This window comes from Vidua chalybeata, chromosome 6, assembly GCF_026979565.1.
Source record: "Vidua chalybeata isolate OUT-0048 chromosome 6, bVidCha1 merged haplotype, whole genome shotgun sequence".
NCBI classification, from domain to species: Eukaryota; Metazoa; Chordata; class Aves; order Passeriformes; family Viduidae; genus Vidua; species Vidua chalybeata.
The window spans coordinates 60356573-60373702 of record NC_071535.1 but is presented as its reverse complement, the minus strand read 5'-3'; the positions used below and the strand labels follow the sequence as shown (position 1 = coordinate 60373702).

The 17130-nt window shown below is 44.9% G+C and overlaps 1 protein-coding gene across 1 annotated transcript in view; it reads left to right on the top strand.

Moving 5' to 3' along the window:
* The first annotated feature begins 1846 nt into the window (after window positions 1-1846).
* The window catches only part of KIAA1549L (KIAA1549 like), a 73800-nt gene continuing 58516 nt past the window's right edge, over window positions 1847-17130 (top strand). The window contains 7 exon segments of the mRNA XM_053945891.1: window positions 1847-1886; window positions 4442-4774; window positions 7561-8175; window positions 9523-9635; window positions 11878-12097; window positions 13234-13367; window positions 15619-15781. Coding sequence (XP_053801866.1) covers window positions 1847-1886; window positions 4442-4774; window positions 7561-8175; window positions 9523-9635; window positions 11878-12097; window positions 13234-13367; window positions 15619-15781 — 1618 coding nt within the window.

Here is a 17130-nt window from a genome sequence, read left to right as displayed (position 1 = left end):
GGGTTGTTGTGACTCAAGTGCAGGACCTGGCACTTCACCTTTCTGAACCTCATCCTGTTGGCCCTCCAGCATGTCCAGGTCATGCAGGGACCCTGCAGGTCCCTCTGCAGGGGCCTCCTAACCTCCAGGAATTCAACATTCCAGCCCAGCTTAATGTTGCCTGTGGACATCTCGAGGACACCCTTGATCCCCTCACCCAGCCCATCAATAAAGATATTAAACAGGGTTGGCCCTAACACTGATCCCTAATGAGTGTCCCCAGCTGGATGTGGCACCATCCCCACCACTCTGGGCCCAGCCATCCAGCCAGTTCTCAACCAGCAAAGAGTGCACATGTCCAAGGCATGGGCTGCCAGCTTCTCCAGGAGAATGTTTGGGAGACATTATCAAAGGCTTGGCTGAAGTGTTTGTTGGCAAGTAATTGTATTTCTCACAAGCTGGAATTTTTATAAGGTATCTTTGGAGTTACTGTCCCTTAGGGCTGATTGATTTAGAGCTGTATAAAATCTAGATTGCTTATGTAATATAATGTTTGGATTTCTGCTGTGCTTTATATGGCTACAATTAGTCTTACATAGGTATTATTTTAATCCTAAAATTTAACCTTTACAGTACTTAATAGCAGTTGGGGACTTTTTTTTTGTCATATTTTGTCTCAGAAATGAATAATTAAAGCAACTTGATTGGAAAATTGGAATTCTGTCTTCAGTAAGCTGAAGGTTATGGAAACATACATACTTGACACAGAATGGGGAAGACATCTTTGTCAGTCATGCAGTAAAATTTCTGAATGTGCTCTTTATCAGCTTCACTTTTAAATATTATTAATCCAGGTGATCTGTAAGTAATGCAACCAAAGTTGAGACAAAAAAAAAATCTTCTGTTGAAGATGCCTTTGAGTTGATATTTTGTATTGACTCAGAAGTGGCAGAAGGACATTATTAGAGTGATGAAGAGTGATGAAAGACCTTGAGGGCAAGATGTGGAGGAAGCGACTGAAGTCCCTTGGCTTGCTCAGCTTGGAGAAGAGAAGGTGAGGGGTGCCCTCATGGCAGCCTACACCTTCCTCATGTGGACCCTCACTTTATTCAAGGGGAGAGGTCAGGGTCTTTATCACACCTTTAGGTGTGCACAAAGGTGCTCAGAAATGTAGAAAACGTGGTTTTCTCCAAACTGGACTGATTTTTAACTTCCTGCTCTGGCATATTGGAAATGTTCCTCATTATTGCTAATGGAAAGGTCCCTCATCCGTGATGGCTGTTGCAGTGAGGTTACTGCTAGATGGATTTTGGGATTGTTGGAGGGAGTGGTTCATCAATAGGCTGAAATAAGAGAGAATAAGGTAATCTAGAGGCAGGAGGAGCTGCTACTGGTGTGTACCAGCAGTGGCTCAGTGCACAAGGCATGCTGTGGGGAGTTCTTATTGTGGCTTTCCTGTTGATTTGAATTGATTGTCTCCTCCTTCATCAAGTGTTGATATATGTAGAAGGGAAATGTTTTCCTGCCTGCCCTTTTTTCCCATATTGCAGTCTTGGTTTGCACAGTTTTTGACAGGGAGCTGTAGTAGTCGATGCCATCCTAACAATTCTCAAGCACAGAGAACATCCTTCAGTTTAAACTCCGTGTATTGTGTCTGTCTGGTTACTACCAGCATGCTGAATTTATGGCAGTTTGAAACAGATGCTGACAGTCAATGTCTCTCCATAGGCACAAAGAGAAAATCTGCTGCAGTGGAATGCATCATACATAGGTTGCAGAATATTGTATAATTTTCTTAATGCTTCAGTAACTCGGGAGCTTGACTTCATTAATGGGCACGAACAGAGAAATTGGCAGTTGGTAGGGAATGGAAGGATCAAGAACTGAAGGACTGGAATAAAGAAGTGGCTAGAGGATATTTTTATTTGGTGTTTTATCTTCTTTGCAGTATTTGAACTTTTCTTCGCTTCTTGTCAATATGAGGTAACATCAAGGCTTTTTCCAGGTTTATGTTGTTTCTCTGCTCATAATCATTCCCATTAAACCAATGTGTGAAGAAATGTATGAAGAATGGTGCAGTCTGTGTGAGGACTGATGCTGACAGTTTTGCTGTTTTAGAAAAGTAGAAAACATTGACTTTCTTAAGACCCCTTTAGGACTTGTGCTAGAGTAGTTCTAGGACTGAGTGCTAAAAGAAATCCCACACAAGGGCTTTGCAGTCATTTTTTGGTTCTGAGATGAAACAAGACAGAGGTGTAACCGGTTGGGTAATGATGACTTCACCAGCAGAGATATTTAAGCTGCAGGTTGCCTAAAGTCTGGTTTTGCAAAGCACATCAGCTAGTTCATAATTTCAGCACATGTTTGAATCCATTCTAGCTGAGCAAAATTCATCTTGTCTTCTTTCCTACCTTCTGTTAAAAATCTGCCAGACTCACAAGGATGGAAAAGCCTCCAAAACACAGTCTACAACACAATGTGCCTTCCAACATAGGGTGGAGCACACAGAGTATCAGAAACCAGGCCACACCAGTCTCCAGTCCCCTGATGACACACCAGCAGCCAAGGCCCAAATACAAAAGCGTCCCTTCTGTGCTGCAAATCTCTCCTGGTGGGTCAAGTTCCCTGGTGGACTCTGCAGCCTCCTATCCAGCCTGCTGACCTTCTGGAGCAGCTCCATAAACGTGGATTGGGCTCCTTGTTCCCCTGCTTGTCTCTCATTGCCATAGGTAGCCCTGTGCCTGCCTCCCTTTGCTTTTCTCCGGATCACAAGTGTGCAAGTTAACCTGTGTCAGGTGAAAGGTCTGGGGATTTCTTTGGTTGCTTGGGGGGCAGAGCTCTGTTCTGTTGCCCATCCTGGAGCTGCTTCCCTAAACCAAATTGATAGGCTCCAGATTCTGGAGACTATAATTATTCTTGCATCTCAGTGAAGGAGATAGTAATGGCCGTTTTTCACAATGGCTTAATAAAACTCTTAAATACAGGGATAAAATGGAAGATCTTTCATCGGTTTGGGTTTTCTTTTTTGGTTTTCTTGGTGGGGTTTTTTTGTACGTGTGTATTATTTTTTTCTTTTTAGAGAGAGAAAGCGCTGAATAATTCCAGCACGTTCCTGTGGAAGGCACACGGGAGCCCGAAGGAGCTGGCCTAATCATCTGCTGTGACCTGTGGATATGGGGGATGGGTGATGTAGAAACTTAGGAGGAAAGAAAACTGTAGAAGGAAAGAAACTTAGCTTTAAATAGGTGCAGTGTGACCCATTCTCCTCCCTTGTGCTACAAGGCCTCCTGCTGCTGGCTCCTGTCCACGTGGGCTGATCCCAGTTGGTGCTGTTGGCTCTGCTGACCCTTGGGCTCATGAGTGGCTGGAGACAGTGTCCAGCCCATTTTATGTGTCTCAAGATCTGCTCTGCTTGCCCTTCCTCACCATTATGCTGGGTTGTTCACGGGGCTGTGGAGGAGGTTGGCATCCCCAGTGTCTGATCCAGATGTGCTGCAGCTGGAGGGCAGGATTTAGCTCTGTGTTTTTCCTCTGCTTGGCTATGCAAGGGGACAGAGACTGCCATGGTACCAAGTGCCAGGACTGAGCTTTGATCTATTGTCTTGATGTGGGGGAAGGAAAAAAAAAAAAAACCAAACCACCACCTTAGATTTTCCTCTTGAGTGAATCTTAATCTTCGAATTAGTACAAATGTGAGCGCTCCCATTCTGTGATTTTAGGATAACTGTAATCATTTCAAGAAAACAAAGCCTAGGAACATTATAGTGTTGAATGCAGAGTAAACTGGTGTTTGAAATGATGTGTTGTGCATCTGCACATGTCAAAAAAAGAGTTTAATGTCCTAATTAGTTTTGGATCTTGCCCCCCTCTCCTCTTGTTCATCCCTGCTTTATTTTCTTCCCTTTTGTGCCTGTAATAGCGCGCGTTATTAGAGCTGGCAGGATGAGCACCTCCAGATGCATCCTACAGGAACGCAGCCAGTGCTGACTCCATTCCCATGTCAGACTGCATGCCAAGGCAGTGAAGCTTGCTTGTCAAAACCCATACCCTTTCTGCACTGCTTCTGAACCCATCTTCTCACACAGTATTTTGACACAGGGTGACTCTTGATAACCCCAAGAATTGTCCCAGGCTTAAGAATCTGTCTTTTGGTGTGTTGAGACATCCCTGGTAAAAGTAGGATTTTGGAATAGCTTGGCCAAGGCAGCTTTCCTTATTCTTCTGTCAGATGAAATGAGTTGAGGGGCTTAAAATCTGTTGTGTTGAACCTTTCACTGGGTTTCATGTTTGGGTTTTTTTTTTTTTTTTAAACTTTCTCTGAAATTTTATGCACTCTGAAAACAACAGAAAAAAATCACTTGTTTTACCAAACTTAATGCATTTTGTGTTGTGATTTGTAGCAACAAGATAACAAATCCTCATTCTGGGGAAGAATGTACTCGTTCTACTTATTTTTTTACAGGTGTCAGGCAACAGCATGTCGATGATGATCCTTCTACAGGACCTTTTCCTAATTGGAGATCTATACTATCACCAACACGGCCTTCCACAGAAACTAAGACTCCCTCAGTAGCTGACCTTTCTCTGGGACAGACTTTGGAGAACGCAGACCTGCTTCAGATGATAAAAACAACGCTGACTGGTGCCCGTACCAGGACTTTGGATCAGATGCACGTGTCACCCTCCCTCTATCAAGGCAGTGGGAACAGTGCGCCCCAGGACCCCGCTGAGGTTTCAGCCGAGTCGCCCCTGAGGCCGTCGTCTCAAGATGCAGATGACACAGCTGCTCTAACAGGTTTGCCTCAGCTTGGTATGTTTGCCACACTGTCCACCACACCACCAGTGACACATTTGAGTGCAGCTGTGCCATCCCAGCCAGTGCCATTAGAGAACACCCTCCATTTCCAAAGAAAGCACATCAGGATCAGACATGCTTGCTGCTGTTTCATCACCATCATTCTCCTCATTGGTAATCCAGTCACCTCATGCCATTAACTTTTCTAAACCAGCTGTACTGCCCATCCAAGTGCCTTTGTCTGCAGATCCTGAAGGTTTCTTCAGCACAGATTCAGCTAGCTCACAGGTTAGTGAAAGCAGGAATAGTGCTTTAAGCATGGTGCATTCCAGTGTGGTGAATCACAGAAGGGGTCCCAGCTTGTTCATGGGGGCCATGCTTTTCATTGGATCAACAACAGTGCATTTCACAGAGTTAGTGGGAAAAGGGTTTCCTTTGGAAAGGACCTCTCTGTCATCTGTAAATTCTGGTATTCCTGGGTCAAAAATGCATCAGTCTCCCCTGACAGTAATTTCCAAAAGTTTGTCATGGTTCCTTGGTGAGAGTATGTATAATGTGTCTTCTACTGGAGCCATTTAGGGCAGCCCTGACTGGCAGAATTAGTGGTACCACTCTTCTGTCATCATCAGTTTTTCAGGATAAAGCAGCAGTTCCTACATCAGTCTTCCATGCTGCGGGTACTCCACATCTGATACCATCAGTGAATCACCCTCAGTCTTTCACAGCACTGACTAATTGCACCACAGCCTCTCACCCTGCACCTTTCATGTCATCAGCCTCCAGGAGCTCGGCTGAGGTCTCCAGCTCAGCACAGAGCACGTCCTCCCTTTCACTGCCAATATCACTTTTTCCAGATGCAAAGCACGCTCGCAGCGCGGTGCTGCCAGTAGGAGAATTTAGAAGCAAAACAGATTTTCTCTTTAGAAATGCAGCACACTCCTCTCCAACAAGCCCAAGGTCTCCCTTGCTAACGGAGACAAACGAGGTGTTTACTGGGGCAGCACACACAGCCAGTCCCAGGGCAGCAGCAGCCAAGCAGGACGGGCTGCAGATCCCTCCTACTGCTGCCTCGGAATCAGAATTTTGCAGAAGGCCTGACTGATGGAACTTAGCAGGCAAATAGCTTGAGACTCCCAGCTGGTTCAGCCCTGCTTTCCCAAATCCTGGTGGCTTTCCTGTGGCAAGGACAGCTCAACCGCCTTTCACAAGAGGAGTGACAGCAAAGATGTCCATGAACTTTAATGCTGATAATGTTCTGCATTATGGAACTCAGCTTTCCAAAGTTTCCCCAGGTATCCAAACCTGTACACTCCTCACAGGAGCAAGGATACTAGACAGAGTTTTGGCGATGGCCATGACAACTCTGTCTTGATCTAGCTGCGGTGCCATTAATTGCTTCCACTGTACACCTTTCCAAACCTGAACCTGCTACAACAAACACTTCTGCCACCACTGCTTTTGTGACTGCACATCTTCCACCTGGACATGCAGAAAGTTCAGATGTAACTGTAAATGAAGACAGAAAGATGGGAGTACCCACTCTTGTGACCCCTCATGCAGAATATTCATCTCCAAGAGCTTTAAATCATTTAACCTTTGGTCAGACTCTGCATTCAGTTGATGAAAAGCCACTCGCCTCTGTCATGCCTCCAGCATGGGGTATGCTGCCATCATTTGTTTCCATGACAACAGTGATGGACAGCCACAGTTCTGGCTCTTCCAGGATTTTGAATGCAGACACTGAAAGCAATTTAGATCCTGTCAGCCTTCCTGAAGTTCTAACTTCAGCTTCTACGTGGACCAATAAAGCATTGCTCTCTGCAGCTGGCATTAGTATTCCTTCAGTAAAAACTTCAGTCCAAATAGAAAAAAGGGAAGTTGCTCCAAGTACTTTTCCATTGGAAGACAAGTACTACGTACCATAGTCGGTAGTGTCAAGTCTGCAAAACAAAATTAATACAAATCAGCAGCTACTCTTCTCCACCCCTTCAGCAAACTATAAATATACATCCTATAGTCAAAACATTTCAAATTTACCCTTTCCTGAAAAGAATAACTTTTCAGAATTTGGTATAGATGCTCTTGCACTGAAAACATCTCCTGTTTAGTATTCATCCATTGCTACTGCATTGACAATGCCTGACTCTCTGCAAAAAAAGCATGGAAACAGGGCTGAAAACATTGCTGATTTCTTCCGTGCTGGAGGTGTTCCTATCAGTATACATGAGAAAGCACCTCTCCATTTACATGTACCTCCTGTTAATGCTGCAGATGCTCTCCCTAGCTCTCTAGAATCCCAAACAAGCGATGCTGGAAAGATTACTGACCAAAACATTCGCCACAGCACTGGTGTTGGCTTTTCAGCTCACTGACAGCTTGACTACTTCAGCCCCAGACAGAAGCAGTGTCACCCTCAGCACACTGCCAGCCCAGTCTCCCCTCCCTGTCACCAAGCCTTCTGGCTTAACTCTCTTGACTAGTTTTATCTGAGAAGACACTGGTTCTGGGAATTTTCCAGAATTTGCAGGCAGCCAGTTGAGTCCCCTGGTTATTTGGTTATGGCTGATGAATATCCAGCCACATTCAGTGAGGAGGAGTGGGACACAAGTGCTACAAGTCATAGTCTAGCTCCCAGTAACATATCTAATAAAGCTACCAAGGGCATCCCATTGCAAACCCCTACCACCAGTGCTCTGCAGTCATCATAACTTCTGTCCATGCATCACCAACACAGATAGAGTCTCCTTTTTTGTCAACAACCAACTTTACCCATTCTGTTCTTACAGTGTTATCTGGAGTATCTTCTGGTGCAATACCTACAGTAGAAACTTCAGAAGCAAAACCACTAACAAGAAAATCATCTCCAGCTTCACCAGTGCCAGCTTCTTCCTTCTTTTCTCTAGGCACTGAAAACACACCTTTGCCATCCGTGATGGCTTTAAGCACACCGGTCCTGACACTAACAAAAAATAACACTGCCACAAAACTGACACCGGATCTAAGCTCAGTAGGAACACGGGCAGATTTTCCTTTTGCAACGAGAAACACGACTGCCTCACCTCTGGACATGCCAGCTCTGCTCATAACCCCCAAGAGCAGCACGGTCACAGCTTCCACACTCGCACCCACAGCCCACGTACCAAGGCAGATAGAAACAACCGTAACTGACACCCAGAAGTTCCCGAGCTCAGACATCACCAAAACGCCAACCCCATTCCCACTGACAATGACAGCAGCTTTGACATCTATTACAGCATCAGCGAAAACAACTAGGCTTCCCCCTCCTGCAGTGGAACTCACCCCTGCTCCTCCCGACACCACGGCAGCAGCCGCTTTCGCTAACATGACGGCAGCTCCCTCCCTGGATTGCCGGCTCTCTGCCAACATGATGGTGAAAACAGGTAGGTGCAGCCTCTGGGCTAGCTGGCGGGCTCTCCTGTGTCTGCGAGGTGTGAGAAACACACCCCAGTGTCCAGGAATGTGGGGCAGGAGTGACTGATCTGTGCTGATGAACCACGTGGGTACGAGCAGGGCTGTTAGTCGGCAGCGGCGTTGGTTTTACTTGTGGCTTGGGTTTTAACGTGAATGTGTCAAATGAGGTGGTGAGATCGGGTGCTGTGGAGTTCAGGGGTCACTGCAGGACCACCTGTGTGGAGGGACAGGATGGTTTGGTGCCTTTGGTGCTTTGCAGTGAGGAGTCTGTGTTGCTGGAGAGGACGGACCGTGCAGTGACCTGCCTTGGTCCTCAGCCCTGTTTATCCACAAAAACTTAATTCTGTTCTAATATGAACACCTAATTCTATCATTACAGATCCGTTTGAAAATTATGTTTAGTGTTTAGAGTTGCACACTTTAAAGTGGGAGGATTTTGAGTTTTCTATGTGAACAGTGCCACTTCTGGCTCTGGCTGTTTTTTCACGGGCAGCTTCTCCTTATCTGTAAGAACTCTAAACTCAAGGGGCCTGGAAAGGTACCTTGCCCAGGCTTCTCATGGACTCCTTGTGGCAGCACAGCACCAGAAGATGTGTGTGTGTCTTGGAGATCTCAGCAAAGAATAGGTACAGAAAAAGAGTTTGTGACCTTGCATGACACAGGCTACAGTGAAATAAGCAGCTTTTGGACCTAATGTGTGTTTGTTTGCTGCTAAATATCCCCATCAGAAGCATGATGAGTACAACAGCTATTTCTAAAGAGAAAAGCAGCTTGTGTACAGTATATGATTGAAAGTACTCAAGCACAGCTATGAAACTCTTCCTGAAAATTATAAGAGAAAAATAAGAAGATAGTGATAGATTTATTAAAAAAAGCATACAGATGCTTTCTAAATATAAAATAATTGTAACACTAGAGCAGCAGATTTCTTTTATGTAACTGAGGCCATGAAGATGTGAAGCCTGCCTGTGCAGCTCTGGCTCAGTCCCCTGGGAATGCTGTGCCAGTCTGTCCTCAGGCAGTGAGTGGCCTCACGCCTCCTTGGAGAGGCAGCATGGCAAAGACTTGTTGTTGCTGCTAATGAAATTGCATTTGTTAGACCTTGCTCTGGAAACATGGAAACAAAGGGCTATTGCCATGGGATGAATAGGGAGTTCAGAGCTGCTGAGCCCCTGCAGTTCTTGTCTTTGGAGCTGCTGCTAATCCAAGCTGCTTTGATGATCCCTGCACAGCCAGCCCAATGTAAAACAATTAAAGAAAGCAAACAAGGGCGTGGTGATGTCTCAAACCACCCCGTGGCTTTTGTTGCTCCACAGTTCTGTTTCTGAACACAAGGAGGATGATGATCAGCAATGCCTTCAGGGAGAGTGTGAGAAGAGGCCTCAACCAAGTGCTGAGACAAGCTTTCAACCAGAATGTCAGTGCTCAGGTAAGTGTGTTTGGCTTTCCCTGCTTGATTTCACCAAAACAGCTCTCCCACCAAAGAACCACAGGTGCCTGCAGCTCCAGTGGTGTCTCTGGATGCCTCTTGGAGGGGAGCACTGAGATTTTCCTATGGAGAGCAGGCAGAGGTGGCACCCACTCTGGTCTCTAAAAATATAATGAATACTCCAAAGCTTTTAGTGGTATATTTGATGAAGAAGAAGAGAGAAATGCAATCTTCTTCTTAGTGTGCTCTGGGAAATGACTACTGACAGCAGTTTCCTCTTCCCCCTGCAGCTCAGGAGTGACTTCTGCTCAGGGGCAGCCGGGTGCTGCTGTGCTCAGCCTGGATCAATGGCAAGAGCATGGCTGGGAAATGGGATGTCACTGCTGTCAGAGCACTCCCTGCTTTGAAAACCCAGTACCTGACAGGTGCAATTTCCCAAGAACAAGAATCCCGAGCAGGGAGAAAGCATGTTTTATTGAAAAGAAATGGAGGTGATGCGTTCATCACTTTGCAGCTAAATTGCATGAACCTCTGCACTGCTGTGTGTGGGAGCAGGCTCAGGTGGGCCCCCAGCGCCCTTTTCCTTGGACACTGCTTCCTCTGCACTCAGGCTGGGGTCTGTGTGGGGTCTAAGGCTGTTAGGAGCCGCACTCACCAAGCCTCTGGGAAGGAAAAAAAGGAATTTTTCTCAAAACAGAGGTCATCAGGTTGACTTTAGTCATCACGCTTTATTGCTGTAAGTGTGGAGGATGTCAGTTGCTTTGGGAATTGTGTGCTCCATGGCAGCAGCAATAAAAACTGCCACGTTTAGTCCCCTACCTTTTTACAAACTTGGGAGGGGCTGCCTTCTTCTAACAGAGGAAACCAGCTAAACCTTAGTGAGGAGTTCCAGGGCTAAAACCTTTTTGGGAAATACAGAATTTTGAGGTAAGACTCAGCTCATGTTTTGACTCACAGTGTGTCCATTCTTGTGGTTTGGCATTTCCACTTGTATGGGTCATAGATTTAACCATGTGGGACAGTACAGGAGAACAGGAGATAAGAGACAGCCCAATCAAATATTGGAAACGTTTGTCTTTCAAAAATCTGTCTGCAAACCTGCAATGACAGAAACATGCATAAAGTCAGTGAACTTCAGGCACGGAGGAGGAGCTGGAAGCTCTCTGTGTTTTTCCATGCATATGTAAAATGTCCCAGAATCTGTGCATGGATGAAGGCCCAGCCTAACCTGCAGATTTGCAGCTGGGGTAGCAGTTCTGCACTCCTTCAATTCGGAGCCCAAACTGCGTGGGCTGAGCCTAAAACTCTCTGAGCAGCTCTGCTAATACCGTGTTTGTCGCTGTTGTATTGAGGATGGATGAATAAGGCGATGTGGTAGGCACATTTCTCTCTCTCTCAGGATTTTTCATGGAGCTGCACAGAGAGAAAGAAAGAGAAAACAATTTCTATTTCTGCTCCTTGTTTTTCCTATGTGGAATGTGTTTGGAGAATTGTTTACCTGGGGGAATTGCTTGATTGGATTCTGGTGAGGATTGTTTAAGCCTGATTGGCAAATCAAATCCACTTGTGTCTGGACCCTCCAGAACAGGGTCACAAGTTGTTAGTGAGTTAGATGTGGTAGTTAGAACAATTAGGTTTGTAGTTTTAGTATCTTCCTTTTTATAGTATATTAATGTATTATAGCATAGTTATAATAGAGAAATCATTCAGCCTTCTGAACTGGAGTCAGACATCATCATTTCTTCCCACTGTGTTCACCTGCATTTTACAATAAGGTGATACATAGGCTCCAAAGTCTCAGAAGGCAAAATGCTATTTTATTAAAAACCACACACTTTTTATAGAAGTTATGATACAGGTGGACCTGATTCTGGTCCTCAATCAATGTCCTTCACACCATTGGATAATTAGGCACACCACCCTCTTGTAAATATCATAAAAGAAAACAGCACCAGCTGCAAAGATGAAGAATTGTTTTAATTCCTTCTCTGAACTTTCCCAGAACTTGACAGAGCAGTGCCTGGGCAAGTTTATCTGACTTTGTTCTCTGACCAGTTCTCAGCATCCACACCGTGTCTGATGTAACACTAACTGATCCCACAGGGTTTATAGGGGACTGCAGGATAAAAACCCTGCAAGGGGCACATATCCAGGGTGAGAAACCCCATCAAACAGCGGCTGAGCTGCAAGCGAAATAATAAAAAAAAAATTTAAAAAACCCACGCTGGCCTGTGTGTTTTAGGTTGAAATCCTGGAGCAGTCGAGCAACCTGACGGTTGGTTACTACGTCACGCGGGGCAGGCTGGTTTTCACGCCGGCTGCAGTCGCCGAGAAGCTGCTCGCCTACGGCCTCAGCAACGCCACGGCGGACATGAAGCAGCACGTGCCACACCTGCAGGCCCTGGTGGCCCTGGCCCTGCCCTGGCAGCCCCTGCCCGCCTACCACTTCCAGCTGAAGACGGGTGAGTGAGGGGTCCCTGCCTGGGTGGGCGTGTGCCCAGGGGCTCTCTGGGCAGTGGGGCTGGCAGCAGGACAGGTTCTGCTGGGGGTTCAGGTGTCCTGTGGGCACCCCCGTGCTCTGCTGCCAGGGCCGTGGGCGCTGCTGTGAGAGCGATGCCTTGGCGTTTTAGCTTTTGTATTTTCCATAGGTTTGTAATCCTGCAATTCTTTAGCGTATAACTCAGCCCCATGTACAGTGGGAGCTGCTGCTTTCCCATTTTGGGCAGGCACAACAATTCCTCTCCAGGCATGGCAATCAAGGACACCTCACTGTCTCAGACCCTGAGACATGGAAACAAAAGTGAGTTGGGGAGGAGCAAACTTGGGGTAAATGACTTCATTACCCAAAGCTGTAATTCAAAGATCAACCCCCAATATGTAAATGAACCAAACTTACAAATGTATGAAACCCATGACCCATCATCCAATTTTTTGGGAGGGCTTTGTCTGCCTGAAATGTACCTGAAGGCCCTTCAATAAATATAACTGCATTTTTTCCCCCTTAATTTTGTCTGGCCTCTGTTTTTAGGTAGCCCAGCAAGGCATCAAGGGGATGTGACAGCAAGCATCAGTGCAGAGTAATTGTGGGGCACTATAAGATTAGGAGAGGGCAGAGTGCTCTGAAATGATGGATTAAATGATAAAAAATATTTCTCACATGTGTACTTACAATGTTTGTACACACATACTTATGGCAGTTGCAGTTAAGGACATTTTTCCTAGAGTGCAAATAAAACAGAATGAGAATCAATATTATGATTGATTATATTTTGCAGGACCAAAAGACCTGCAAGATTTAAGATTATAACTTGTCTTTTAGAATGACTTTGCTTACTGCCTGGCTCTGAGCAAGTGTATGCACAGTGAACAGACCCTACCATCTTATATATCATTGCAGAAGCAATCTCCATTTGTTTGTGGAGAGTATCAGCTCTAATAATGCAATTTAATTCTTACATTTTGTCTCAATTAAGGCTAATTTAGTGCAGTTCCTGAAGTGGCATTTTCTTCACCTGCTTAATGTGCAAATTGATCATTTTGTTCTTGGTGCTGCAACTGAGAATACTTTGTCCACATGCTAATGCCTTCCTTTTTCCAGAGCTGCAGTTTGTGGGTCAAACAGATAATATTCAGTCATGCAAATTTGTTCAGACCATGGAACAGCGGCTCCAGAGAGCATTTCAGGATGCTGAAAGAAAGGTCCTAAACACCAGCAACAACTTGACTGTGCAGGTACAGTGTTGGGTGCTTTGCCAGTGCCTGTTGCCAGCCCCTCCTAGTTATTCTTTGCCATGTGTTTGTTTTTATTCCAACACAGTGCCTTTGCTAGCCACTGTGAAAGGAAGTTTATTTATGTTTTTATCTCCAATAAGATAGTTTATGCATTGCAGGAAAACTTACAAATGCATGATTTATAGAAGGCGCTTGCTTTTCACGAATTGGAGTTTTACTGCTTGCAGTTCAGTCATATAAATGAAATTCCATGTATAAAAACACATCTTCCAAATTTATGTTTTTAGTGAGCGTGTTATTCTGACACATTAGCTGCTTTCAGTGAGGCTATTCAGGTATAAAGGTGGTGCTAGGCACAGTTGTTTTTAAGAGCTGAAATAATGGAATCCATTTCTTTCTCCTGGTATGCATTTCAGTTTCATACTCACGGGCACAAATTCACCACAGATTTTTACACACCTTTATATGTAGAGTGGGCCAACACTCTTACATTCTCTGCCATACTTTAGGACTAAACAAACGATCCTCTGGGCAATACTGTGATATGTTTTTGATTTTTGATAAAACTGTGTATGGATTGTGCCCCTCAGAAGGAGAAAATTTGCCGTCAACGCTCTGCTAATTATTTTGGTGCTGTTTCTTGTGAGCTTGTGCTCAAACTGGAGGAGCTCAGAGAGGCAGCAAAGCACAGGGCAAGAGAGGGCCCACTACAGTAGGTAAAGTGATTAAATATCAAACTTTTCAATGGCTGGACCCGTGGCATTGCGGGGAACTTCATGGTGCCTAATTTGCTTGTGGTGGAAGTGGCAGATCTCACAAAGCACCTAAGCAATTTTGGAAAGAGCCCTAGGAGAAGGTCGGGCTGTTTTTGTGGGTATTGCCAATTTAAGGAGAGATAGGATGGAGGTCCTGGAGGCAACATATAAGCTGGGAAGTAAGAGGCTCAAGGGTGTGATCTTCATGATCAATTTTTTTGAAGTTATTCCAGTATCATGCAAAAGATTAGGTCCCTGCAACAAAATGCTGTATGAGGGCTTTAGATGAATTGAAAACTGGGGAACCGTTCTGGAGCAGCAGAGCCAGCTCAGAAAAGGCATTTCTGCCCTAGGAGAGCAGAGGGAAGATGGGTAAAAGGCATGAAGCATCTTTCATGCAAGGAGAAATGAAATTGGCCATGGCTCTCCAGCCAGTAGTGAATCAGGAGTGGTCGCTTGGAGTTTCCCATAACAGAACTACTCAAATTTCAATAAGAAGAAGCATCCTTTCATGCACTGTGTGATAAAGATGTCCAGATGCAACTGGAGAAAAAAATAAGGAAATTACAAAAACCATTTGGCCGTAGATATAGGGTAAAAAGATATCAACCCTTTTTAAACCCAGGCATATGATTTATGGCTCTGACATAGGTGTGGGATAACTTACACTGTTGAGAGCCATTTATTCCTCTTCTCCTGTGCTAATTCTCCAACCCTCTGCTCCAGCCATTTGTAAGTGGACATTGGCTAGGCAGACTTTTGGTCTGACCTTAGGCTCTTCTGATGCTTTTTTTTTTAATACCATGGTTTTTCTTTAACTTGGTGATCCAAACAATAAAAATGGTGTATTTAAATAACATTAATGAATGCCATCGAGCCTGCCTATCAGTAGCCAAATTACCCCATCCCTCTTGCCCTTGGGCATAAGTTTTCCAGGAAACATGTGGGTTTTGTTCCTGGTGTTTGAGAATCTCATCCAGTACTTGCTGAATAGAATTGGTCCTGAAAATGTAGCAATCAGATTTGGGCTCAGCAAGAGACTGGCACTGGGCTAGAGTGGGGAGGAGAGCAGGGATTCATATGATGTCAGGAACAGAGAGATGATATCCCTTAATTTCATGTGGAAAATGTGTAGGTCTAGAAACCAGCAGTAGGAAGGCAGCAAAGACAGCAAGATAAACAGGACAATTTCTCTGCATCAAGAACTGCGTGGTTTTTCTGATAAGCATCCTCTCCCTCATCCCACATTTCCTGGTAAAAACAGGGGAAAACATTTTCAGTCCTGGCTGCACCTTTTCTGCCTGCTGCTGTCCTCCAGGAATCCTGCAAGTGCAAAAGCAGGGATTAAAGTATCACACAAGTAAAGTTGAATGAGATGTAGTTAATCCATTCTTCAGGTTAATGTTTCCCCAGTTTCTTTGCATTGCCTTGGTGTTTTTTTTTTTTTTTAATGAGCTGAACCACAGCAACACATTATTTTTTTTTGCCTGTTTCAGATTTTGAACACCTCCAATGTCTCCCAAGCTGTCACTCTGTTTTATGTAGTGAAAAATCAAAGCACAACTCTAAATGGCACTATTTCCAGCAACCTTCTTAATCAGCTGTCAGCTGAGCTGGTGGGTTTCTACCTCACCTACCCACCTCTCACCATTGCTGAATGTAAGTATGTGCTTCTCAGCATCAAGATTAGCCAACACCAGGATCTGGCTTTGTTGTCAAGCTCAGGGATTGTAGGTAGCTTTTCTGGTTAGTTTTTAAACAGTATTTTGTTAAAAAAAAGGGAAGGGGGGGAATTAGATTATTATATTTTTCCCCTGGGCTCAGTGTTTATTTTGGCTGCCAGCAACACTGGCTAAAAAGTAAGAAAAAACATATATACTCTGTCATTAATATAAAAAAAATATCCTGTGCTAGATTTCAAACAAAATAAAATTGTAGTTTTGTGAAAAGCAAAGCACAAAAGGTCCCAAAGTCTTCATTTCAGGAGTGCTTAGCACAGTGCTGAATGAGCTTTTGCTTCAGTGGAATCCTCAGCCCCAGTGGTTGCTCCAGGGGCTGGGCTGGGATCAGGCTGGGAGTGTGTGTTTGGGTAGTGAGGTGTGCTTCTGTTTTAAAAAGTTGTTGGTGCATTTGCTGAGAACTGCATCCTCATTTTACACGTGGTCCGAGCACTTTGGCATCAATGGTTTTCTTGCATTGCAGTTGCTGTGAGGGCTCTGAGGTGCAGAGAGCTGGACACAATTGTGTGGGCAGCCCATGTGGTGCATGTGCTCTCCGACTCTGCCTGCTGATTTCTGTAAAATGATTAAAGGGACAAGTCACTTGATTATGGGGATTTCTGTTTAAATCTGCTTGTTAATGTGATGTGTGAAATTAAGCTCGCTGCAGACTGGAGTTCTGTGTTCACTGGGAGTGAGAAGAGACAGGGACGTGCTGGGTATATGCAGAAGCAGACTGTTGGAAAGTGAGCCCTGAGGAAAACACAAATTACAAATTTTTGGTTTTTTTTTGTCAGTCCATTTTGTTTGCAAACAGCCCAACAGCAGAGAAATTACATGGTGCAATTCACCAGTGACTTGCACCATGAGCTTTCTGTGGGATAAGTGGTTTTCCTCTGCTGTGAAGCAGTCAGGAATCACAGCTAACTTAGGCAGATCTTTGGGAAAGGAGGTTTGTATGTCCTTCTTGAGGCATTACCTATCAAATTATGATGTTTGGAAACAAGTAGGTTAAACTGCCCTGTGAGGTTTTGCACTGTGTTGGTGCACTTTTAAATCTGAGTTTCCATCATGGGGTAAGAGACATATCTCAAGGTGGGCTTGTGTTTTCATAAAGTCTTTCCACAGGCAAGGGGAGGCAGAGAGAGAGATGCTGTTGACAGAGGGTGTGGTCATAGACCTAGAAGGGATGTCCCCATTCCTCATTAGAGAGGCTCCTTTTTGATGGCTGGTGGAATCCCTCTGTGATCAGGACATGCCTTCATGGGCCATCCAGGAGCACAAGGAGAG